Source organism: Sipha flava, unplaced genomic scaffold (assembly GCF_003268045.1).
Source record: "Sipha flava isolate LNK unplaced genomic scaffold, YSA_version1 66_pilon_pilon, whole genome shotgun sequence".
Lineage (NCBI taxonomy): Eukaryota > Metazoa > Arthropoda > Insecta > Hemiptera > Aphididae > Sipha > Sipha flava.
This window is the reverse complement of record NW_020273606.1, coordinates 52177-79884: the sequence shown is the minus strand read 5'-3', so window position 1 is coordinate 79884 and position 27708 is coordinate 52177. Positions and strand designations below refer to the sequence as shown.

The window sequence follows — 27708 nt, the reverse complement described above, 5'->3', positions numbered from 1 at the left end:
TTATTAAAACTCCCAAAGTCAAAATTCAAAATTTCTTTGCTTTAAATAATTTAATTTCTATTCCAATAGAAAACTTCAATTTAGAAACTATTACGATTTAGTTATTAATTATTTCGCTTAAATAATATTTGTATACATCTAGTTATGCGAAGAAAAAGCGAAAAAAAAATACTAAGCTATCCACGAATTTTAAATATTATTCATGTATACTTATACATTATATATTTATGATATTATGTACGGGTATACAATGAATGTGGTGGTATGCTCTTCCGCATTAGCGAAAATAATATTACAAATTGATAGTAAAAATTAATAAAATAAAAGTAATATATAAACAAACATGTAATAAACAATAAGGACAGCTTAACTTTTTGTCCAGACATCACGTTTAAGTTTTAACATTACGAACGATACCAATGAAAAGACTAGTATCCAAGAGAATATGGACAAAAATCCCAAATAGACAGTCGGGTGTTGGAAACCAAGGCCTTTGGCGGTCAGCGAGCGTAGACTTTCTGTGGATTTTGTCAGCGGTAAGTAGTCACTGACCTTACGCAACCAGTAATACATACCCTCAGTGGGCCACATAAGTCCTGAAAAGTTCAAAAGTTGCGATTTAGTTTATCATCGGTGAAAATGAAATTGATGATATTTTGAATATTAGAATAAGTGCATGTGAAGTACTCGATTCACCAACCATAAACACGTTTAAAGAAAACTAAAAATAAAAATATTAAGTTGTAATAATTACCGCACAAGAACTTTAAAAGAAAATTCGTTCCTATACCCAAAAACGCTGCTTCCGTTGTCGTTTTGCAAATTATGGCCGAGAATAATCCTGTGGACGAATAATCGATCAATTAATTGGACTGTTTTACTTTAAAATACAATGCACTAAACTAAACATGCATAAAAACATTCAGAAATAGTACATTGTTTTATAGCACCTAGAATGCAATGCAATAATAATATTATAATAATATCATCGTACTACTTATAACGTATAAATTATATTATTTTAAAGTGTATACACGAAAAAATATATCGAAATGTCATAATTAATTTAAAAATGCTATTTTGAGGAAAATATCATGCAGGTCAAATACTTTAAGTTGAATGTAAAGATATAAAGAAACAGATATTACATTGTCCTTTCACCAACACAATAATAACTATTTTCTATACGATCATCGTAGATTTTTTTTGTTGTACATTTTAATGATTATAACAAAATTCAGAAACAATAGTATTTACCTTGACATACGGCTACGATGATGATTAATATCGATTACGCATGGATAATAATAATAATTATAATGTTTAACTATATAGTTGTATAGTATTATATTAGTTATATATAATATTATTATTACAGCTTATGAGTGTATTTAGTTTCTTGTTGTATCTATTATTATTATTATTATTTAAGGCTTTAAGGCAATTGCGTAGCCGGTGGGAGGGAAGGTTAACGGTTTATAAAATCCTCAATTATCTCTCTTATTTTATAAGATATACAATCAGTTTAAGACATAGGTATAATGTTATACCCGTATAGCTGAACATTAATTCATAATTATTTCATGTATCTTTCTAAGAAACTTATACTAAAATAGTTGTATAAATTTATTATCAATTTATATTCATACAAACATGAATTTTTTAGTGAATATAACGAGAACACGACCATAAATTATGTTTTTACTTTAAGCTCAGAGTGTAACAATAAATATTTTAAAATATCACTTCATAACTTTTTTTTTGGTCCTGGGGGGGGGGGTCTAATAAGAAATTATTTCAAATTTAGATACAGTAACTTCTATCGCTATTTGAAAAGCTCAAAATATTATGCAAAATGAAACATTGAAAACTAATTTAATTTTCATATCAATGAATTTTAGTTTTATTGCAGATACATTTACAAAATTAGAAACAAATATATGTTCTTAAATGAAAGTAAACAAATTGTCGAATCAACGATTGAAAAATGAAAACTCGTAAGCGGATCAATAGGAGACGATGTAAAAAAGAAAATTCATGCTGTTACAGAAAAAAATTCCAGGCTATATTGATTTTATATCAATCAATGACATAATGAGTGGCAGAAACCCTTTTAAAAATTTGGAATTATCGCCTTCTGATATTATGCGCTTCAAATATGCTTTAATCAACCGATGTAGGTTGATGTGGAACGATAATTTAGCCGCTTTAAAAATATTTTCAGATCTAATAGGCGACATTTAATATTTGATAATTTAAAAGATATTGTAATAATTTAATGCAACAAATCATTTTGATAATTTAATAATTATAATTTTTTTTTTTTTTTATTAAATTTTTTTCCTACATATTTGGATGTTTTTAGCACATATTTTATAAATTATACTTACATACATACGTACACATTTCTGTATTTTTATTACATATAAATCCGTTCCCTAATAAAAGCTATATAATAAAATATGTTTTTAAGTATCTGAACTAAATAAAATATTAACTTTGATTGATTATTTAGAAATCACCGCATGAATTGAATATCAAGTGGATCAACATTCATATGTTTGAATGTGCCGACTCCGTTGTTAAATAATTCGAATGAAATAGCAATTCGTAAAAGTATTGAGATTTTTTACATTTATTGTTTAAAATAACTGTACATACCGAAACACATTCCACCGCATCCGATCAGTGTCAAGAGGAAAAACGACGGAAATATATCACCGACGAATGGATTATCGAAAACCGCAAACATGACGGTCATCACCAGAGTAGTTTGATTGACGATAAATATGGTTTGGACCAACACTTGTGCCAAAGCGATTTCAATAAAATTCATTCCTAGAGTTTTTTCATCAATCAATTGTGATATATTATGCAAACAATATAATATTTTATACATCACGCGTATTCATTGTTTAAAAATAATATAATTATGATACAATAATAAGTTGTCAATTGCTAAAAACGTTGAACATTGTTACCTTATTCAAACTTACGAATTACAATCATGTACATTTTTAGGAAAACATTTTTATTTTACTTATTTGTTTAAATTTTATTAATTATTATTATTTCTTTGTATTATATGTTTAAGTTTTCTTTTTGTTAATTAATAAAATTAAAACATAATTTTATTATTTTTAATAGTATATTTTTATGATGATAAGTTTAATAAAATATCGTTAAGACTAAATATAAATTACCGTCACTGTTGTGCTTTAAAATATGATTATATTTACGACAATGTTTGGTAAGTAAATGTTTACTTCTAAGTAATTAATCGATAAATTAAATACATAAACGTATAAGTTGAAATATAATATATTAATAGTATTCAGCAAGACTTATTCATTTGAATATAATCCATAGTTGGAAAAGTTCGATTAATGTACATTAAAAAATAAATAAAAATAATAAAAATTTGTAATTATTTCTTATTAAACAATTAGACCAGAATATTAGAGTATTGTACCAGTCACTAGAAACATTTCCATCACTCACCTTTCTTTTGATAAATCGTATATTAAGTAAATTTAAACTTTACAAATTTATTTTTGAGGTCTTATAATATTTTAATATATGTATGTACTATTATTACATAAGATTAGAAAGTTTATTTATTTACACTCAACTAATTGGATGAGGGTTCAATTTGATTTTATACTCGATGTTTATTAATTAATAATCGATGTTATAATCAAAAAAGAAATAAAAAATACTTAAGCGTCGATGTTTATTTTAAAATATTAAAATATGTTAGTAATTTAACGGAACTTAATTAACATTTTATAAAATTGATTAGACGCAGAAGTAGAACAAGTATGTAAAATTCGACAATATTCTTGAGAGTAATTCACATCAATCTATACCAACATTAGTTATTAAGTTTCAAAAAATATTGTTTAATTTATTTTTATTGTATTCACATTATTCAGTAATTGGTTCTCCGCCTTTGTATCCTAGTATAAGTTTTATTTATTGTATTAGACTCATAATTGTGTTAGTATAACTTATAGGAATTTATATTCTTCCTTATTATACAATTATAATAATTAAATATATTTGAATAAATGATTTTATAAAATATATCGATAAATAATGAATACATTAAGTTACATACGTTAATGATTTGTTCAAAATTACCTGACAGCACTACTCTTTCTATAACTCCTCCTTCTTTTTCCGAAAGAATCGTAGCTCCTGTGTAAATTGCAGGGAGATAAAAAGCACATCTGTTTTCGTAAAAATGTTATTTATTATAATTCAAATTCAACATAAAATAATTAAGAGTCTTATTAAAAAAAATTAAAAACTAAACAATTGGTACTTACAGTGATATTATTGCTGGCGTTGCGTAGTGTATAAAACTAGGATTTTTGTTTCCATAAACGGGATCAAGCAACTTAAAAAATATATTTAGAATAAAATGTATTGAGAACACATAAAATAACATAAATAAACAGAACCAATTATAAATAGTAGGTTGATTGCAATTATTGATAAATGTTTAATTTAATTATAATAAAAAATCATTTACAGTTAATAAAAATTGATAAAAAAATAAAATTGTAATTTTTTTTTAAGTTTTACTAAATTAATCCTAACCAATATTTATTTATTTTTAAATTTTAAAAACTGTGGATCAAATTTGTGGAATTGAAAATATAAGTCTAAATTTCATATATTTTAAAAATTAAAAAAATATTGAATCACGCCACTTTTTTCTATTCATAAAAAACATAGTAACAACACATATAAAGTGTCTCACGAGCATTAAATAATTGCATTATTTTTTTTATTTATAAAGATAGTTAAATTGATTTTTATGAATAACTAACGTAATCAAAGAAATATTTATTTTATTTCATAATTAACTATAAATATATTAGAAAAACACTAAAAACAATGATTTATAATTTATATATATATATATTTTAATAACATTTTAAGATAGGTAGCAATTTTATATTATTTATTTTTTAGTAAATTTCTAATTTTTATAATTTCATGTTCGGTTTTAAATATTTTTTTAATTTACTGAAAAAAATTATCATTCATAACTTTTTGCGAAAATCTTTTTAATGATTAGAAATTTACTTATTAATGAAAGACAAATTATAAAATTAAGTTGAATTTTTAAAATGGTAAAAAGTGAACTTCAAATAATAAAAATTATTACATACAAATAAATAAAAAAAAAAAAAACAGTAATTGATTTATTTTATTAACACAGATATTATCATAATTAATAGAGCGTCATGAGACATCATCGCGTATGTTATCAATATTATTTTTAGGCTGGGATTTTGATGCAAATGCATCTTTTTTTTTGATAACCTAACACATAGGTTCGTAAAAAGAAAATGTGTTTCAAATGACACTGATTAATTTAATGCAGTTTTTAATTTGCATTTTTTCGCTTTTAATGACAAATTTAACTTTATGTGCATTTTTAAGCCATATTTTGCTTTTTTAGAGCATTTTTCAGAATTTATCTATAATTTCTAAAATATTAAGATATTTAATTATGCGTTTTGGCATTTTTTCGCTCAAAACTTGTACGTATAGTACATAATCTACTAAATTGATAAACAATAAGCAGGGCTCATAACTTATAGCTCTAAAAAAGGTTGTTATAAGCGCTTAAATATGCACTAAAAATACTAAAATATGCAAAAAACAACGTTTGTATACAAAAATTATTATTTTATTATTATTATTTATTATACTATTTTATTATTTTAGCTTCTATTATTAAAAAAAATAAAAAATTTAGATACTGAATTCACGAAATGAACTAGTATGCATACAGTACAAAAAATCAGAAACGACTGCAAAATGTTAATGAAAAATAATGTATAAATAATCTGAGAATGATGGTATCGTAATATCTAGATAATGATATCGGAATACCTGAATACCTTGAAACTATAAAAATAAAATACTACAATACAATTATACAATTATAATGGTTTACTTATCGATGGGATTACAAAGTTCCGGGCGTACACTCTCGCTACGTCGAGCGTTGTCTAAACTCGTATAGGTTTATATAGTTTATCTGATATTATTATATAAGTTATATGAGAAGAAAAATTAATTAACGCGAATTAATTACTAATATGAACAATTAATATGACTATAATTACTTGTTATTTTTAAGAAAAAATATTTTAGGCTAATAAAATTTTTTTAGAAAAATCAATAATAAAAATCATGCGAAAATCCAAAAATAAGCAAAAAAAAGTGAATAAAAGCAAAATAGTACTTATACTCTGAAATATGCAAAAATATGCAACATACAAATTCGTATGTAGCTTATTGGTTAGGTATTTGAAACAAATTTATAGCTCACATAGGTACCTCTAGGACCTCTCAAAAAAAAAAATATGCAAATGTTAGAAGTAATGAGCCCTGCTAATAAGTATGAGCATATCGACCCATGTGTCTATTTTATCAAAAGTAGAACAAAATTAATATAGCCGAAAAACATTTTTATATTTATAAGAGGTCTAACAACTATCATAATAGCCAGTGTCGTATTTATGGAGAGGGAATCCTGGCTCTTGACCCTCAAAAAAAAAAAAAGGTTAAAAAGTCATAAATAAACTATAATATCCTAGCTACATAGGTGTCGAAAAAGAAAATATTAATTTATATTATGTGTTTTTATTGTTTTAATGTTTGTATTACCTACAATTAGTATAAATAACTTAGGTTTAACTTTTGGTTAATTGGATAAGTTATCAATAAATAAAAACTGCTCAATAAAACCTGAAGAACTGGCGAAAAAAATATACTATAATTTATACAATAAAAAGCTATTAATTTGTATTCATAATAATAGTGAAATATAATATAGTATAAATAATATACCTAATTATTAAATCATAACTCGTATGTATTTTTATAATATTATAAACCTATACTACGAGTAAATACTTAGACCCCTCCCACAGAAAATGTGAAAATACGCCACTGATAACATGTTATATAAATACAATGAAATATGTTTTCTGACATTATTTTTATAATTTTATTTTTAAAATATAATAAATAATTCTTTCACGCATTTTTTTAGTGAATTTTTTATGATTTCTCAATTATTTTTTCGTTTTTTTTTTTTTTAAATATTCGCTATTTTTTTAGAGCATTAAAATCCCAGCCCTAATTATTACAGAATATGTACATAGTTATATATCAATAGTGAAAATAGTGCGGTGTAGTAAATGTAAGTACTATAGTACTGCCTATAGGCAGATCTCGGAATGCCACACGATATAGTTTGGATTTTTTTTAAATTAACATTTTTTCACTACTTTTTATTGGAATTTTATAAAAAATTGTTAGTCACTTACTCGCAGTGGAATTTTGCCCAATTTTTCTGATTTTTTGCATTTGTTAAAAAGAGAAGTTACCACGTCCATGTAACTGTCTAGAATGTCTCTTTTTATCATGTCTGACAGATATTTATCTAAAAAATTAATTCATATTTGATGATAAATCATATTTTTAAATATTTATGTTTAGCTTCATTCTATGTTCTTAACATGATTTATTTTGAAGTTAGTAACAAGAATTAAAATGCTTTAACTATATATAACATGAATAAATATTATATTTTCTCGGTGTGAATATTATTTTAATTTATATGAATTAATAATTAATAAGGTTGAAACTTCTAGGTCGGGTGCGACTCCACAATTGAGTGAAATTTGATATTATAATGTTATGGGTAAATTCCAATGTTCAGTTAACTGTGATTATTCAAACCTTCAACAAAATTACACTATGACCAACATATCCTTAAAAGCTAGGAAAAATGATTAAAATGTACATTAAAAATATACATTTAACGTTTCTAATGGTTAAAAATTACTTTGGAAAAGCATAAAATTTGATAAACATGTATCTAATAGTAGGTATTACACACACATACCCACCATTAAGAACTTTATATGTAAATAATTAATTAAACACCATAAAATATTGAAAATAATTACTCAATATTACTTAATCTTACTTGTATTGTCAATTGATGCGTGGATTGACCCAAAATTATACGTCTCATCGCTTATTTGAGATGAATTTGATTGATCACTGATATCACTATTTTCATTGTTAAAACGTATTGCTAAATTATCACTAAAGTTCTTTGAAAAATGAATAAATCCCCACACTTTACTTTTTTTTACAGCATATTCTCCATCATATACATTGGAAAATTCAACCTATTGTTTCAAATACTTTAATTAAAATTCTTGACCATCAAAAAACTAAAAAAAAGGTTTAAAGTTCAAAGATATGATTTGTTATATTTCAAACAAAAAATGAAACTCAGATAGGATTAACATATATATTAATTGCTTTTAAAAATTGTAACGATCAATAAGAAGTACAATTTTCCATTATCATTGCAATTATAAATTATGTATATATATTTATGTAAATTACCAAGTCAAAAGTTTTTTCTTTTAATCTTTCCAATACCAAACAACCAACCGGCACACCACCATCCAAAAAACAATCGTTCGTTCGGTTCATCGAACACGTGACTGAAGTATTAAAATCTTCATTAAATACACCAAGTGCCAAATGTTTTGGGTCATGGCCGCAGGCGATGTTGAATAATCCCGTCTGAATTAGCGGTAAAAATGTCACAAATAGAGTAAACCTTTAAGTAAAATCAAAACAAAGATGTAAAAAAAAAAAACCAGTTTATATATAATACGTATTTCTGGTGTATTAAAAAAATACTTACGGTATATTTCTTCTCAATAGGTTGATGTTTTTATAGACTTGAGCTTTGAATCGGCCGAATGTAAATAATTTATTATTTAAAAGCGGCGGCGGAGGTAAATCTCGAGCATAAGAAAATCTTCTCGTGGGCTATACATGAAATATTATTAGTAAACTCTATTATTTATTAATCATGATAATTATGTATTATTATTTTTCTTATATGTACTATATATATGATAATATATACTATATTGAATATTTTATTAAATTTATAGGATTTTAATAAAAATTTAAATTTATCTATTATTCCAATATATTTTAAATAGAAACCAAATTACTTAGCATTTTGTTAAATTATCGTGAAAAATAAATTTTCAATTCATACTTGTTTTACTGGAAGAGGAGCAGCAGTAATTGTTTTATCAGTTTTTGCCTTTTGATCTTCGCAAATTTTTAAAAATGCATCTTCCAGAGTTGAACAATTACATATTCTCAATAGTTCTGAAGGAGTTTCTTCAGCAAGAAGTACACCCTTTCTCATTAATCCGATCTATAATCATCATTACAGCATTTACTGTTATAACTTGCATTAATAAATTGTCGTCTTACCATTTGTGACTGCCTTGCCTCTTCTATGTAATGTGTTGTTATAATCACAGTTTTTCCTTCTTTTTCTGTTATATCCAATAAAAGATCCCAAATACTAATAAAATACAAAAAATGACCTTTTATCAATTTATTCCTTGTAAAGTCGAAATAAAATTATAACGAAAAAAGTATATTGTTTTTTAAAAAAAAAGACTGAAAAGGTATTTAGTAATTTTCTTATTGCGTTTATTATATGAGTTAATGTTTAAAAATAATACTTTTATAAGCCCAACCTATCTTCTGTAAAAGGAAGAAAGATTTTAATAATTTTTATAATTTTTTCTGTTGCTTTTATATTTTAATAATTGATGAATATAATTTAATAAAAATATTCTTTAAACACCTTATTTAAATATTCCTGCAATTCTAAATATTAATAAATTTTAATCAACCTATTTTTCGTATGAAATTATAAAAAGTAGAAAACACTTTATAAAGTATAATGTATATTTATATAAGTAAAATTATAGTTTAAGTAAGTTTAGAATTATGTAATAATTTGAATATTAATTTAATTACCTCTGACTAATAAGTGGATCTAAGCCAACAGTGGGTTCATCCAAAATCAACAGTTTTGGATCATGAAGCATTGCTACTGCTAAAGACACTCTTCTTTGTTGACCACCACTATTAATAAGTTAAATAATTAGATCCATTTTAAATGCATACTAATAATGGTAACGATAAAGAATATTCATGCATTTTTAGTGTACCTTATCTCGTTTAAGATCAACTTGCATGATGGTAATTTTAAGAGGGTTTTCAATTCTCCTCGTCTTATTTTTATGGCATCATCCGAAAGATTAAATATGTAACCGTAGTATGTAAATGTTTCCTTTATAGATAATTCATTATGCAATGCTAACTCCTTTAAGATTATATGTTTTATACCAGATTAAAAAAAAACTCATTTTTAAATCATATTGAATCAACGTTACCTGAGGCATGTATCCAATGTCAGATATGAGTTTACCTTTGAGTTTTATATCACCAGAATCTAAACGCAAACGGCCAACAATACAACTCAATAGAGTGGTTTTCCCGCAGCCACTGGGTCCCAATAGCCCATATCTGAAATTAAAATGTAATAAACCAGTTATTAAAACAATGTACCCTCAAAGTATATTTTTTTGTTTATTAATCGAAAATCGATTATATAAACTTAAAATTTATAAATATGCATGAATTATAGTTTCATTATGACATAAAATCACAAAACACATTTCAATATCCAGTTCATCAATTTTTCGTCAACCTAATGTTTAATATTTTAAAAGTGTTCACAAAGTTAAAAAATTATTTTGAAATTAGAATTTTTAACGAAATAGTCCAACTGTACAAATATAGACGTTAATACTATATTTTCTTTTTTGTCTTCTTCGCCTTTCTCCCAACCATTTAAATATTGAAATAATACAACGGTTTAATATTGTAAAATTTGTTTTTGGTGTCCTCATATCATTGTCCTATTTTTAAATCGTATAAAAAAATATTGTCATTGAAAGAATGCTAATATAATTTTTCAGATTATTATACGATTATGACCTTTAAAGTATAATTGCAGTATCGATTTACTATCTATATTTGACATTCTATGCTATATACATAATAGAGTGCGTAGAGTAACTTTGCAGAGTAAATATAAATAGATAAATTAGAAGTTACGTATATAACCGTGAACGTCATAGAATTAACAAATGGTTGGAATAGCATAACTCCAAGTTACGTACATAAATATTTGTCTTTGAAACTTCATCAATTTGGTATTTTAGTCGCTTTCAACTTAATTGAAACAAAACATTGTTCTTAAAATATTCTACTATATAATAGAATTTCGTAACAAATTTGTTTATTAAAAAAATATTTATGGATTTTTTTATATTTTCTAGATATGTTATTTCCAAAGCATTTTCCGCGAATCCGAAGGGTTCCGTGGGAAAATTTCAAGGGTTTTGCAAATCGTATCTATAAGCAAATATTGAGAATAGCAATTGTAATAAACAATAACTATGAACCTTTTTTCGGAATGTTAATTTTTCAATAAATAACTGAAAAATTGGATATAAGCTGGTGTTCGAAACAATGGCGTTCCACGAAACACAAACCATTTCTGAAGAGTTCCTGGTGGTAAAAGTTTGGAAACCATTGATCTAGATAATTACTTGACTTTTTCTACAAATTAAAAGTTGTTTTTGTACTTAGAATAATATTTTAATTTATTTGTTAGTAGTTAACAAATGTAGTGTCTTATGTCAAAATATTAAAATGATTAAAATTTAGTACTTATATAATAAAACATTTTAAAATGCTTATCTTGATCTATATAATAATATTTTAATATTGTTATTGTTATTTTTATTCCGATTCATATTTATATAAAATTAAATATATGTAATTTACTGATAAAACATAATTAATGTAACATTGGCTGTTGAACAAATTACTATGGTTTCAATTTAGTTGTATTTAAATAGTTCCGTTCTATATATATTAGTAATAAACTATTGCAATATTCCTATGATATTTTATATAATCAAATATAAATGTATTTGATATAATATTATAATATTTAAAAGTATATTATAGACTTAGATTGATATGGTTCAAAGATTACTTCTCTATTAGACGTCGAACATGAGTATTTGCTAAATAAATGATTTCTTAATTAAAACATAATTGTGCTAGATTGTGTTTAATAGTTCTAAAGAGATATTATTTAAAATCATAGATTATTAAATGGGTTTTAATTTTGAGATTCTAATTTATATGAAGAGTGCATCGATTTTACTGTTGATTTCAAAAAACTAATTATATTTTAAGCATTTTCAATATTATTTATTTTTCAGATATAATCTTTCTATTTTTTATACTAGTGAACATTATTTTATTTGATGAAATGGAAAATTTAAAAAATAATTAAGTCAATTTATAAATTATTATAACATATTAACCTAATCTATGTCAAACAGCTTTGTTTTAAGCGGACTTAGATTGATATCAATTAGCTGAAGAATACGATACTGGTGAAACCATGATTTAGGTCAAACATTTTTTTATTACATTTTTTTTGTAGATTTTACTGAGTTTAGAAAACGCATGTCGGTAATTCGTTTTTTATCTCTTAAATCGAGATTTATAATATATTTTTACGAGTACAAATTTTCATAATAGTATAGACATATCTATTTACATGTTTTATTATTCTCTCCACTTTTGACTTACATTTTTCCAATGGGCACTGTCAAGTTTAAGTCTTTCAATACGACCGTTTGACCATACTGCTTATGAGCGCTTCTTACGACCACTGCCGACGACGGTTTGGGGACGACGGGTATTACTTGGTTTTCACTACTCGGTTGCGGTCGATTATCAACGATCGAAACACGACGCTTTTCCGATGTGGTCATTATCCCAACGTGTTTATTATATATATGAATATATAATAGTTATTGTAGGGTTATATGACGACCCGATAGTGTAAATGTATTTTTTAAATTATTTAAATCGCGACCAATAAGTTCACATCAAACACTGTTTTTTTAACAATACGAATTGAGAAGAAAAAAGAAAGAAAAAACAATACAGACAACCGAAAAGTACACGCGAGCAATGCGAATTGTAATCGACCAGTGCTAATGGACACTATACTATGTGGATACTAACTTTGGCACTTCGCACGACCGTGATGCGTATAATCGGCTTGCCCCCTCGCGAATACATATAGGTATATCCTGCAACATTGCAGGACGTGTTTGCAATAAAATATATACATCTATACACATACATTATAAGATATAATTTACAAGTACGTTTATCGGTATATCGTGTTGCGATTTTTACTTTTCCTACCGACGGCCCACGTACAATAAACAATATTGATATTCGAACAAGGAGCGTTGAGTAGACACGTACTTTTGCACGCCTACATGACGCCAAATGGATGTAGACGCGAAACATAACTATATATACAAGTCGTCGCGAACAAAAGTTGGACTCGAAGTGGTAAAATGTCTAATGATATTAGAGTTATGCATATGTAACGATTGAGGTACGGTTCCAATGCATTTTTTGTCGACTTTTCTGATCAAATAATGTTTTATTATTCACAATTATCATGATATTTCCAATAAATATAATGAGCTGGGGAATTTAGGTTTTCCAATCAGTTTTAAAATCAATACACAGACTGTTAGAATTTCAAAACACATCGAATCGAAACAAATTATACATATAAAATATGCATAAAATAAGTAACGAAAAAGTACAATAAGTACATCAATACATTATTATTTAATTATAAATGTGTATAAAGGAAATAATTTAAACCGACCATTATATACAACATGTATAGTTAATAAATGTGTACGTATTAGTGTATTACACATTCAGATTTGTTAATTTATACGATATTTAATCTAATGATGGTTGTTTTGAAATACGTATTTAGCTGATCAATTTTGAGGAGTGACACATAATTTATTAATTTATAGATAAAATAAAACAAAGAATCAAAATATATCAAATAGACTTAACTGAGATTTATTTTTCCATATTTTATTTAACATTTTTTATAATATGCCATTCAGTGGCGTAGCTAGGATTTTCTGAAGGGGGGTGTTAATTATAATTATTAAATATTATATATAATACGTACGATCTAAAACTTTTATTTTAATTAATTAATATGTATACATAATGTCTGTAATAGAGATGTAATGTATATTCGAATTCGGATAGCTTTACCATAAATTATTCGAATATTTGACTATTCGAATATCAGTATTCGATGCTACAATACCTATTATTATTAAACGTTTTGTGTTGCACGAAAACGTAAACGAATAATTTTCGTCACGTATTGTCGCAATCGCGATAATACTAACCTGTATATATGTAATTAGTATTGTGCATTATTTTATATTTCATATTGTATTATCGATTTACCTATATTCCTATAATAATGTAATATATGATACGACTCAAGGGGGGTGTCATATCTACTAAACACCCCCCCTTGTATACGCCACTGATGCCATTATATTAAAATGTTTTCATTTCAAATTCGCACATTTAATTGTGTTTTATTTATTTAATTTGATAATTTTTCCTCTAATTTGTATTGTTTGCACCACTGGAAAAATCATCCGAACATTTACAACGAATAATAATAATAATAGTCCAAATTAATTAAACCATTTCTACGATTATTTGTAAACATTTTAAATCTGGTGAATTTTATCACTAAATGTTATGCGATGATTCAAAGATCGAAAGTGGAAAAGTAACTAGTAGTTTGAACATTGTGGATACTATCTCTTACCAGATTCAAGACTCGGTAAAAGACACCTCGACGGGTTGTAACTGTGGTATAATCTTAAACACAATATATCTATTTATCGATAAGCGACGATAATCGTAAAAATGTGTGGCTAAAATATGTGTTCCTAGGAAATACATCGGAAAAGTGCAGTAATTGAACTATCAAGTCTTTTAAAATGTACGTATGTTTGTAATAGTCCTAAGGTTTTTTTTTTGCAGATTTATACGGTAATAGGTAGCGTATTTTTTTTTTTTTTACTCACATCTCAATTATAATTGATATCCAATAATAACAAAATATTTGACATTTTTATAAATCATTCTCTTATACTATTATTTATATATACTTTTATTTATCACTTTAGATAACATATACATTTTTTTTTATTTATTTATTACAAATATTATTATCATATTGTCTTATTGTCATAGTATTATAAATATAAAACTAGTATGTAACTCTTGACACTCGAGTACCCGGGGTACCTTGGTTTTACGGGTATTACCCGATTTACAAAATTTCGTTTACTTGTTATGGAATGGGTACCCGTTTTGGACTGGGTACCCATTATGGTTTGTGTACTCGTTATTTACTTCACCAATAGGCTACAGTCATCTCAAAATTGTGTACAAAAGACGATGACCAGCTGTCTAATAACAATATAATATTGTCGCACTTGTTGCATTATATCTATCAACGTATGATACCATACGGCCATATATGCTACTAGGTACTTATTATCTGCGTAGCTATATCTACACATACAAGATATAGCCACTATTACCGTTACCTACAAGGTTAGGTTAATATAGGATTTAAAATAGCTTTTAATATGGTATTCAACATTATACTTGAATAAATTTATTATTAAACTACAAAATCACTAAAAACACTCAAAATACTAAACATTTTATTTTTAAACAATAATTTTGTTAAATTAAAAGAGGAAATATTTCTTATTCGTATAATTGTATAGTTATAATATAATACTAATTTTCTAGTTTTCACCAAACTTGACCATTTACGTGTATTATAAACTTTCGGGTACCCGAACATTTTGGGTAATGGGTACCCTCTACTCAAAAATGTTGGTTACCCTCAAAGTTGGGTATTACCTACAACAAAACAAGAGCACTAGTAACAATATATAATACAAATTTACAAAAAAAAAAAAAAAAAAAGAATAAAATCTGAGTAAATTATTGAAAAAAATAATAAAATTGTATGGTGTTTACGAGTTATAAATTACTTGTAGGCAAGAATTAATTTTTTTATTATAAATATTGAGTAATTTATATAAGAAATTAGTAGTTTTTTAATTGTAGAACTCTACTACTTATATGACATATATCGTTCGTCGATATTAATTTATGATTAACGAAGTTACATTTATATATTATGTAATAAAGAATACATTATATATTTTGGATGGATAGAGGATTCAGCATATATGTTTTGTTTTCAGTAAGTAATTTATTATGAAAATTGTCCGAAAAATGTCAAGTGTACTTCAAATAAATTATTTTTATGAAATTCTCAATAGGTAGTTTAATAAACGTATTCGTAAAACCAATCCAGAAATGATGAAAATCTTCAATTTATAAATTCATTAAAAAAAATATAATAAATATACGTAGTAGCAAGGCTGGGCAAGTTAATGATATTTTTTAACTCAAGTTAAGTTAATTGAGTTCATGTTCAATTAAGAATTAACTTAATTGGGATAGATGAAAAATAAAACGTTCATTTCAAGTTAATCTGTAAGGAAATGAGTTAAGTTAATAAGTTAGTTTAATTTAACAGTAATGTAATAAGTTAAATCAATAACTTCAATTGGGTGGCCATTCGTCCCGGAAAATCCGGGATGTTAGCAATTAAGGAACTCATGTCTAGGTGTTCCGAAAAAGTTTTTCGGGACAAGGCGTTGTTACCGGATTTAGTATAATTTAGTATAGTTTAGGTTTAACATAATAATTACTACGTTTACATGATAAAAATTAAGCCATTCTTAATTTAAACCAATTTTATCCTAAGTAAACTTAAATTGCTTGACTTGTTTATATGAGAGTAATATTAAAGTTCAACATTTTCATTATTCCATGAAATTGGTATTTCTTTCAGATCCATAATTATTTTTAATACCTATTAATTATCAATAATCAAATATTTAAATATTATAAATTGTAATTTATAATAAGTAAGACTAATAAGTATAATTAAAATATTCATAAAAATAAAATCTGAATAATGTGTTATGTTATTACTTATCAAAATAAAACCGATTCCGTTTACAGGTAAAACAATATAGCCGATTTTAATTATTAAACCGATTTATTTTGGTTAAACTACATATTCAAGCGTCCTTCAAATAAAAGCGGTTTATGTTATCAAAGTCGCTTTAAAGCGTTTACATAATTCATGATTAAACCGCTTTAACTTTTAAACCGTCTTTAATTGTGCATGTAAACGTATTAAATGTCCCGAAATTTAACTTCTTTTAAAGTATTATTGTTGCCGGGTTCAAATGCATCAATAGAACGAGTGTTTTCATTGATGAGTTGCACTTGGACCGACGTTTGTAATCAAATGGATGTGGTAACTGTAGAAAGTTGTTTGATTATAAAAACACATGGTTTAAGTTGCATGGAATTTTACGACGAAATTATAAAAAAATCACTCGTTTCTGAAGAACGTCGACAACACGCAAAAATACACATTGCAGTTGAAGATAAAGCTTAACAAATTTTCCCTGTCACTATGTCACTATGAAATAAAAAAATATGTAAACTATATTTAAAATTTTAAAATTAGTTTTTGTTGAAAATAAATATATATTTTCTTTTTATATAATTTTAATATTTCTCGTTTAATATTTAATAATGAAACCTACAAGTAAAAAATTTTAAAATAAAAATATTAAGTAGTTATAGTTAGATAGGATGATTAGGTAAAGTTAGAATTTACTGCCCCGGATTTCTATTAATTTTTTTTTGACCACCCTAAATTAACTTAATTTTTAACTTATTAACTCATTAATGCCCAGGCTTGCATAGTGGTGTTTTTTTTTTAATTTAGGAAATAATATATGTGTATAATGTACAGTGTACCTATATAATAGAAATATTTAGTGAATATTTTATTACTTTAAATATATATTCGTCCTATGAGCTACATAAAATGCTAATCGTGCACGGAGTTCTTACATGACCGTCATAATAGTGTCCTGTTGAAATAACGAGACGACGAAGGACGAACACTAGTCTCACTGTATCAGTATTACACAATTATTTATTCCCATTTCATTAAATCCGCATGGTTAATTAGTTAATTTCACTAACACATACGGAAAAAAAAAATAATATAACATATTATATTATTTGAAAATTGTACGTGATAGATCGTGCAACGACTAAATGATTTTGTTGTGTTCGTGAATCCTATATAGGTTTAGTACAATCACATTTATAATGTAACGGAAGTATAACAACAAAAATCTATAATATATAATACTACACTTGTAGATAGGTTGTTAATATTTGGAAATGAAATATGCAACAAACGTATACTAATACTATATTACATTGCCCTGGAATAGGAATGTTGCAATGAGATGGGTATAACTTACTACACAATTCGTGAATCGTGATGGACATTTTATGCGACTTGGAAAACAATCGTCGGTTTGATGTTCTATAATTAATACATTTATATAAATAGCTGAGTTGGTCTTCTGTGCCGTATCTACAATATAAATATACGGTCAAATCACGATACATCGAAAATTTCGATGTAACGAACGACACTGTTGTTCCCTTGAAAATCTCGTGATATAACGAAAAAATTAAATACATTTTTTATCCCCTCGATATAACAAAATTCTTTTAGTTCAAGTTAAGAGGACGTCATAAATCATATGTATTGTCTCCATCTGATATACGTACAACATAGTAAGTTTACGTTCAGTTATTCAAATGTGGTGAAGTGAACTTTAATACTAGAGTAAACTGCCCTATAATCAAACCTTAAGGGAAGAACATTATCTGTGTTTTTTTGATCGGTTTTTCCAATATTTTAATTTTTTAGCAACTTATGATGTTTTTTTAATTGTTATATTTTACATACTCATATCACGCTTAAAAATTAAAATATCGGAAAAAATCGACCATCAAAACACAGATAATGTTCTTCCCTTAAATTTGATTATAAGCCAGTTTATTCTAATATTAACGCTAACGTCACTACATTTGAATCACTGAAAGCACATTTGCTATGTTGTACGTATGTCAGACGGAGACAACACATGCGGGTTTGACGTTCTCTTAATGAATTTTTACAATATTGGAGCTTGATGTTAACCTTGGGAATCAATTCTCCGTGACCTCAAAGGAAGCAAAATCAGGTATTCGCGCTGCCTTAAATTATCTACAAAGACATGACATCGAAAATAGTGTGTTTTGTAACATTTTAAATTTGGACAACATTATGGACCGGTTAAGCGCAAACGGTTACACAAAAAAAAATTTAAAAAAAATACTGATCTTTTAAAACAATAAATATTTTTATTTATATATATTTACATATAAATGTGTGCTATTAAATGAAAATTATACGTATTTAAAGTGTGTTGATTTACACTTTAAATGTATAATTAATTCGATGAAGTATTATATCATTCGAAAACTATTATAATAATGAACTATTTTCGTTGAAACGATTATTTCATCAATTGGCCCACAAATTATTACAATAGAGTGAGAACCCGACAGCGTTTATATCCTTGAGGTTACCTCGAAGTATAGAATATGTATTGTACTCATGTGTTTCATTTGTATTAATTGGAGACTTCTGCGGTTTTCGTGTACAAAATGTTTGAACAACAAATAGATTATAATCAATATGCATAGTATAATCTAAGTATCCATATATTTTTTAGGTACGTTGTAATTACAAATATTATAACATCATATCCATGCAAAACACAATAATATATAAAAAAACATTTTTATATGTCAACTAAAATTCTAAATAATAATAAATATCTATTATGCAATATTAATTTGTACTATGTAATCATTAAATTGTACAAATAAAAAAAAAAACCTTTAATGAAAAAATGTTCGAATGTCACTATAATCTTCAAAACTATTTTTTTAAATTACGCTTAATATATATATATATATATATATAATAGTGATTATTATTATATTGCGTATAATTATTCATTATATGATTTTATATATTAATTTACACCAATTATCTTGTATTAATATATGTTTACATATCTATGAAAAAGTATATGAACCCGATAAATCCAGTTATTTAGATAAATGTATAAAAATTAGCAAAATGAATGTCATTTTTATATTACATTTTATTTTATTTAAAATCAATTATATGTTTCACAAAAAAAATCAGTGAACGATGGGTATTTTAAAATTGATTTTATATGGGTTATAAATGATGAATAATTAGTATGAGTTTCCATTATAATAACAAGTTGTAAAACATAAACGAATGTTGTTATTTTAACTCAAACTTAATACTCATTTAATACATTAAAATCATGTTTTCTATCTATACTGTATGTGTTCTGCGATTATCTAGAGGAATATATATATCTATATATCTAGAGGAAGTGCAGTTTAACGAAGTGTGTTCAGAACGACAAAGTATTACATACGATTAAGTATAATAGTCGATGGATATAAATATTTTGATCTCGACATAGGTAGCTAGTATATTATTTTTACAGTAATTATATTGTGTGTAGATAAAACGCTTTGAGGATTTTCCTGTTTCGGTGTAAAAGATACGTAATTATGGTCGCGCCCAAATAGTTAGTAAATGTTTAATTTTACATATTATATTATTATACCACTCTTGCATAATATAATCATAGGCACAAATTAGTTAAAATTATAGACGGAAGGCAAAATTAAAAAGGATTCAATAACCACCTCTGAAAAAAAAAAATTGGTCTCTGCGCTCGCATAGTATAAATTACGTAATATAAATGTAATGATGTATTGATTAATGCTTATAGTTTTGTCTAAAAGTTGACCATCGAATATCGATCAATTTCTCACCCCCCCTACCGAATTAAGGGTGAAAATTGCCTCTCCTGCTCCCCTAGATTTGCGTCTCTATATGTAATAAAATAAATTCAAGTGTCAAGTAAATTTCTTCTTTCTGTATGGGTGAGTCATAACTCAACTATTATTACTTATTTTTGAATTATTTAAATTTAAGTGACTAAATCATGACCATTAAAAATTTAAATGCGACTTACTCGGCATTGATAATATAATAATATGTAGCTTAATATCTAAGTTTGCATAGGATTACAGTCGTTTTCAATCCGGCACCAAGTGAATGATAATACGCAATTATATCACAGCAAAAACATTCGATAGTAACAATAATAATAATAATCATTACAATCATAATAATATTTAATGTACAACGTGCGCGCGTGATGTGTACACGCGTATTATGCACAGGTATTGTTTTTAGCTACCTATGTCTTTTTATGTGTATATGCAAGCTGTTGACCGTTTCGCAGTTGCGGACGTCAGTATTCGAAGGTTTCCTTCGTCGTGTTTTTTTTTTTATTTTCCGCTCGTACCCGTGTGCGTAACTGTTACGAATACTAAATACATCGCGAAATAATACGAATTATTAACATTCGCGCCCGGCGCTGGGCGCATCACATAACCCGCTCACGTGCTGATTATCTTCAGTCATATATATTTATTATTAGGAATTTATTATTATATAGGTATTATTAGATACCCGTATAACGCTACGGACTTCTTCACGGTGAGGTGTCGGCGTTGAGCAGTCCACGGTCGAACATCTCGCGAGCAATATTATTTTTTACTTTCGTTAAAACTCTACTTGTGGTTATGGGCAGTTATATGTTCAATTAGTCCGATAAAGTGTATGACAGTGTTCATCTTCCCGGGCACTCGTAAAATTTACGTCTTACCGATAGAATATGAAAACAGATTGTAAATAAAACTACACGTGCATTACTCGTATTTGTAATACGCGTTTAGCATTTTCTGAAAAAAATATTAACATTCCAACAGTAGCGACCGTAGCGTTTAATAAATGCCCAATAAATGAACGCACAACAATTCGTAAATCAAGAATTTTTTAAATAATATTTCTGAAAAACATTTCACGAAAACTAAAAAAAACTTTTGAAGTTTAAGTATATGTAAAAGAAATAGTTATAATTATGATAGTAAATGCAATCGAAGATATATTTGATTCATTAAGATAGTAAAACCTTTCAAATACACATCCCATATAAATACTAATTAGAATAGTGCGTCATATTTCATAACAGTATAAGTTCACTTCGTATCGTATCTACATGTCTAAAATCCCATAATATCTAACTCTCGGAGTTTTATTAATAATAATAATTAATCGAAAATGTAAAACATAGTTTTATAAACAGAAAACAAACAGGTATACGGTGTTTTCTTCGATAGTCCCAACCAAATGCTTTATTTAGTACAGTATTATTTAAAAACACAATGGAAGAATAATATTCATCGTCACTTTTCTTTTGAAAACAAAATGCTTTTTGCCAAATAGTTTTCAAAGGTTACGATTAAATGCAAATTAAAAAATTTCGTAAATGATACGTACATGTTATTTTACATAATATGAAAAGTAATGTGTAAGTGTATTATAAAAATTCTAAAAATATTCCTAGAATAAAACAATTTATCAAAGAAAAATACATATAATCAAATTTCAATACGTACTTATACTTGTTATTGAGTATATTTGAGTACCCCAGTTACCGAGTTGAATTTAATTATCAAATGACACTCACTCGTGTTCAAATTCACAGAATACTCAGGCAGAATTATACTGAACTATGATACTGTTAAATAAAACTACAACGAAAAATTTTATGTTTTCCTAGTGTGAATAAACGATTGTTTTCAATAAATATTATATTATATTATATTTACCCACACATTAGCAAAATAAATTAAATATATATATTTTTTATATCAATATAATATTGACATGTGCCAAAATCGCTGTGGTAAAACCACTTTCGGATTTCTACTGTACAATTTCCGTACGACAATTAACGACTGGACTGTGAAATTGCACCTCTCTCCTGTGCGTCTATCGAGTTCATGTATGTAATTATGTGAATTACTAATGTAATATGGAATACTGATTTACTATAATACTTTAGTATAACATGGGATGATAATGAGGTTAAATTTTGAATACCTGTTGTCCTATAAACATTTACTGAAAAGTCTTGTTTTGCATAATATTTACTTCACATATTGATATAAAAATTCTAAAATAGTCTTACGATATCTTATTATTTTATGCTTGATATTTTAATAATTGATTGAAATATAATATAAAATATTTAAGATTTTAGATCATATAGTTCATTTAAACAGTTTGCAAAATAATGTAATTAAAAATACGAGTAAATAATTAATAAAATTAAATTATCAATAGATATATTACACGAGTACTTAATGTTTATTTTACTAACTTATTGGTCTGATTTTTCGAGTTTTGATGAATAACATTGAATATTATACTAACAAACTATTTTAATCTATAAATAATAAGTTAATTAAAGCTAATTAAAATTATGTTTGGGAATATTTCAAAAATACTGACTGTTCAATTTTAATAAGTTAATTGCTTGTAGTGCATTTATTTGATTCAAGAACGTATTTAAGGGGGGGAAGGCGAAGAGGGCATTCGCTTCCCCTCGTGGCTCGTATTTTTTTTTTGAATATTCGTATAATACATTGATTTATTTAAAAAATGTTAAGTATAAATAATTAGGAATATAAATTACTAGTCTATCATTATAATATGATATAAGAAAATTAACAAAAATTAATATCCGTGACCAAATTAATTTTTGTTTATCTTCTTTTATCATAACATTTTTGGTTGTGGAACAAATAGTGGTATTATTTTTAAATTATAAATATTAATCAATACTTTTAATTATAGTACTTTGAACACCCTAGGATACTTGCCCCATTGCCCTCTCTCCTTGGGATAGCTATGCGCAGATTAAATAATTACAACTAATTTAAATATGACGGATAAGTACAATATCAATACAAGTTACTCAGAGTTTTATTATACCACTAATTTAATTACTTTTACGTTTTCCGTGATTTTTTTTTTTGATTTTTTTAATAAACATTTTTTTTTTTTTTATATAAATCTCAAAAAATCAAAAATTTAAAACAAGGTTAAAAAAGTACTTATAACAAGTATTTATTCGATTTATATTTTTCGTCCTATAACATTATATTAAAGCTACTATTTGTAATTTTTCTAAACAAGAAAAAACTAAATTAAATTCTGTAAAAAACGTTTTACTTAAAAAACATTGAGTAATATTATGTTTTATCACTTAAATATTATTTTAAGTGCCTTATATTTATATCTAAAATTTTCGGATTCACTATGAAAACCTAACTAATCCTATTAAATATTTTAATCTTATTGTTCCATGTAGGCAGTCACGCATATTGTACACAGCACATGTTTATAAATTTAAGTTGTTAACAAATAATTGTATTTATTCCTTTTTCAGTATTCGACATAATAATAACAATACAATAAATAAGTTAAAATAATGATAAACCGTTTAATTGTAAAAACAGTTACGTAATCAAATTGTTGGTCTGACCGAACAGTAGTAATTATTAATAATCATTAAGCAGGCGTTGAATACATTGTAATTAGGTACCTACATATTCTTGTTTTTGACTTTTTAGACATTTATGTTGTGTAAGAATCAATTAAATACTTGAGCGCTGTTTGGAACTTACATATGTGTATCGAGTTAAATATTAAAATTATAAGTTGATTTTCCCGTTACTAAAAAATTCAGTTGACTCAATATTATTAAAAAAATATTAATTTGAATAGTATAAAAAATTACAAATTTATCTGATGTCTATAATTATTATTAAAATTATTATGCGTCTCAAATTATTTCAAACAAAACTTTTATTTTATTAAATTATGTGCATATACATTTTTAATATTGGTAAATTATAAATAAGTGTATTTTGAGATAAATATTATAAATATTACATTATGGTTATAGTCATTTATTGACTAACAAACATAAACGATTGTTTTTACAAACAATGTTTACGTTACATGATATAGCAAAGGGGTGGTGAACCTATAGTATGCGTACCACTGGTGGCATGTTGACCAAATTTTTATGGCACAAGCGAAAATTGAAATTATTAAAAATTGTACACAAAAAAAAATTATACTGTTTATAAAATGTTGGTTATAAGAAATTCAAAGAGACAAATTATAAAATTTTTATATTATTTATACTTCATTTATATTATTATTTATATTTTATATATTTTAAAAATGACAATATTCCTTATGCTTTCATATTTGTCGTCAACTTATGTTTGTGAAAGCCATAACGAATTAAATAAAATTGAAGGAAATGTTTTAGTTATGAATGAAAAATAAAAATTATTTTAAATAATTTAACTTAGATTAAATTGATCGTTCTAAATAAATTAATTAAATAAATAGTGAATTAGTGTAATAAAATTATGATAAGAATATAATATTCATAACAAAAGAAATAATTATAATAACAATAATTTATATAATATTAATAATAGTCATGACAAAAATAATAATAGTAAATACTATACTAAATAAAATGTCAGCACCAATGGCTAGCATATGGTTAACACAAATAGCATCAAGTTATGCCAGACTTTATTTTAAATTTATTACAAAAATGTGACTAAATCAGTAAAACCCTGTGTGCAGGTAAAGAACATGTCGATATCGAATACTAAACCCTTAGATCATATACTATATGATATAGTATATGATTTAAGACTAAGCCAGTAAAATTAGCCACACATAGATAAAAATATTATTTATGATTTTTGGTTTGGACATTTTCGATACAAGATAATATAACAATAAATAAAAAATACACAGATTTCAATTTTCAATAAAATTAGAATTTTAAATTATCTATAAATCATTTGAGGTAAAATAACTATGAAGAATAATGAATAACGAATAATTGTAAAAACTAATTTTATGAATAAAAATAATCTAAGATAATCAAATGAAAAATAAATGAATAAAGAATACATTTTTATTCAAATAATTAATCGAGTAATTTTATATTTGACTAATGCCCAACTCTGATTGATACAAGTAATTATATTATACCATTAATTTTATTGCAAAGATTTATAAATTGAGTAGGTTATAGTTATATCAAAATCGGGATGTAACTATCTGTAGCTTAACATGTATCTTGCGAATATAAATAGATAGAAATAGGTCCATATATTTAATAAATTGCTGAGAGTATTTTTAGGCCCAAATTTATATTTTACAAAACACAACTTAGTTTGTTTATAGCAGTTATATTCTGTTCTAAAAAAGTAGCTCATCGTTTCAGTAATATGTATTTAAAAGTATCTAAAATACAATTTTTATGTATTATTCGTATTTAAAATCTTATTTAAAAATGTTTTTGGATTATTGTTAAAATATTTTTCTAATATTTTATATAATATTTTATGAAGGAATAGAAATTTAAATTATATATGTAATGATAATACTTCAACCCATAATACAATTATTTTTAAAGTCACTAACATTTAATGGACTAAATCAAAATTGAAGTAAAATATAACAAATTATATACATATATATATATATAACAGTTAAATATTATAAATTACATTGTATTTGGTGTATTAATATTATATATATATATAATATTTAAAAATATATATGCATTTATCATTTCCTACTCATAAATAATGCCTTCATTATGACTAGATTTATATATTTCTAGCAATTGCATATTTTTTGTTTATTACATACATAATAATACTTGCATTTTATGACGTTTTAATAGATTTTAATATTATGAAATAATTATATATTGTATGTAAAGAGCTATTCTTAGATTATATATATTTTTAATTTGAATTATTGTAAGTTATAAATAAAAATATTTATTTCTTTTATGAGTTTTTATTATTTGTAGTGTTTTTGATGCATAAATATTCTCTGAGTGTATATGTAATTTTGATTTTGAGAGTGGTGTTCAGGTTTTTAACTATATTTGTCGATATTTTAGACATAAGTTTTTTTTAAATAATTAATTCATAGTCTTTATTTGGATCAATTATTCTCACTCAAATTAATTAATGATTGTTATATATAATTTGAGTACCTATATATAACAAAAATATTTTCTAAAAAATCCATTTTTTTTTTTTATCCACGTTTAATTAAATTTTAAGTGATAGACGTCTATTCTTTATGAATAGAGGTCTGAATTTATTGTTTAAATTCTAGAAAATGTTTTTTTTTTATATACATTTGTATTATAATTATTTTTTTTTTTTTTAATATATTCATTACTATTCTTAAAAGTAAGAACTACAAATAAATAATACATTAAAAATTGAAATAAAATAGTTGGAACACTTACATGCTGCCTTTAGGTATTTTCATATTTACTCCATTTAACACTTGGAAATCTGGAGCGTACGTTTTGTACGCATTTTTCACTGTTACGGCGTATTCACATGTTTGGTTCATGTTGAATAATGCCGTAATAATATAGTTTTACTAATGAGTACGAGCTACGGAGTAACTGTTTGGAATAACCTTAAAACAACACTGATCATTATAAATTAATGAGAGATTTTTTCTTTTTATATTCGATGTTTCCCTCATGGCCGTTTAGTTATCACACACTTTTGTTTGAAATTAAATAGTTTTTTTCTAGAAAAATTATCAACACTTAAGTGGTAATAATTATTACCAACTACTTATTAAAAAAAAAAGTACACGATAAATATTCCTAAGTTATAAAAATTTAGGTTTCGTATAAAAAAAAATTATTTGTAAGTAATGTAATAAAAAAATTGTAATGCAATGTAGTT

At 25.2% G+C, this 27708-nt stretch overlaps 1 protein-coding gene across 2 annotated transcripts; it reads right to left on the bottom strand.

Annotated features, from left to right (window-relative positions):
* Positions 1 to 179: 179 nt before the first annotated feature.
* Positions 180 to 27436, bottom strand: LOC112691771 (ABC transporter G family member 23-like). Of its 2 annotated transcripts, none has more exons than XM_025566165.1 (15): positions 27252 to 27436; positions 10329 to 10461; positions 10104 to 10258; positions 9910 to 10017; positions 9352 to 9445; positions 9128 to 9292; positions 8762 to 8889; positions 8455 to 8674; positions 8024 to 8231; positions 7359 to 7474; positions 4332 to 4402; positions 4144 to 4232; positions 2662 to 2838; positions 755 to 841; positions 180 to 596 (listed from the first exon to the last, which is right to left on the bottom strand). In XM_025566165.1, exons 1-15 carry the CDS (start codon positions 27359 to 27361, stop codon positions 367 to 369), a joined length of 2091 nt encoding a protein of 696 aa, XP_025421950.1. In that variant the 5' UTR covers positions 27362 to 27436; the 3' UTR covers positions 180 to 366. The 2 variants fall into 2 exon arrangements, with proteins under 2 accessions (XP_025421950.1, XP_025421949.1); XM_025566164.1 differs by lacking the exon at positions 27252 to 27436 and adding an exon at positions 12613 to 13059.
* Positions 27437 to 27708: the final 272 nt, after the last annotated feature.

Excerpts from the sequence above, each read along its gene's own strand:
- LOC112691771 (XM_025566164.1), bottom strand. The coding sequence starts at position 12,797 with ATGACCACATCGGAAAAGCGTCGTGTTTCGATCGTTGATAATCGACCG. Across the intron at positions 8,890-9,127 it reads CTCCTCTTCCAGTAAAACAA|CCCACGAGAAGATTTTCTTA; the intron begins GTATGAATTGAA and ends TTTCATGTATAG. Across the intron at positions 4,403-7,358 it reads TGGGCAAAATTCCACTGCGA|TTGCTTGATCCCGTTTATGG; the intron begins GTAAGTGACTAA and ends ATATTTTTTAAG.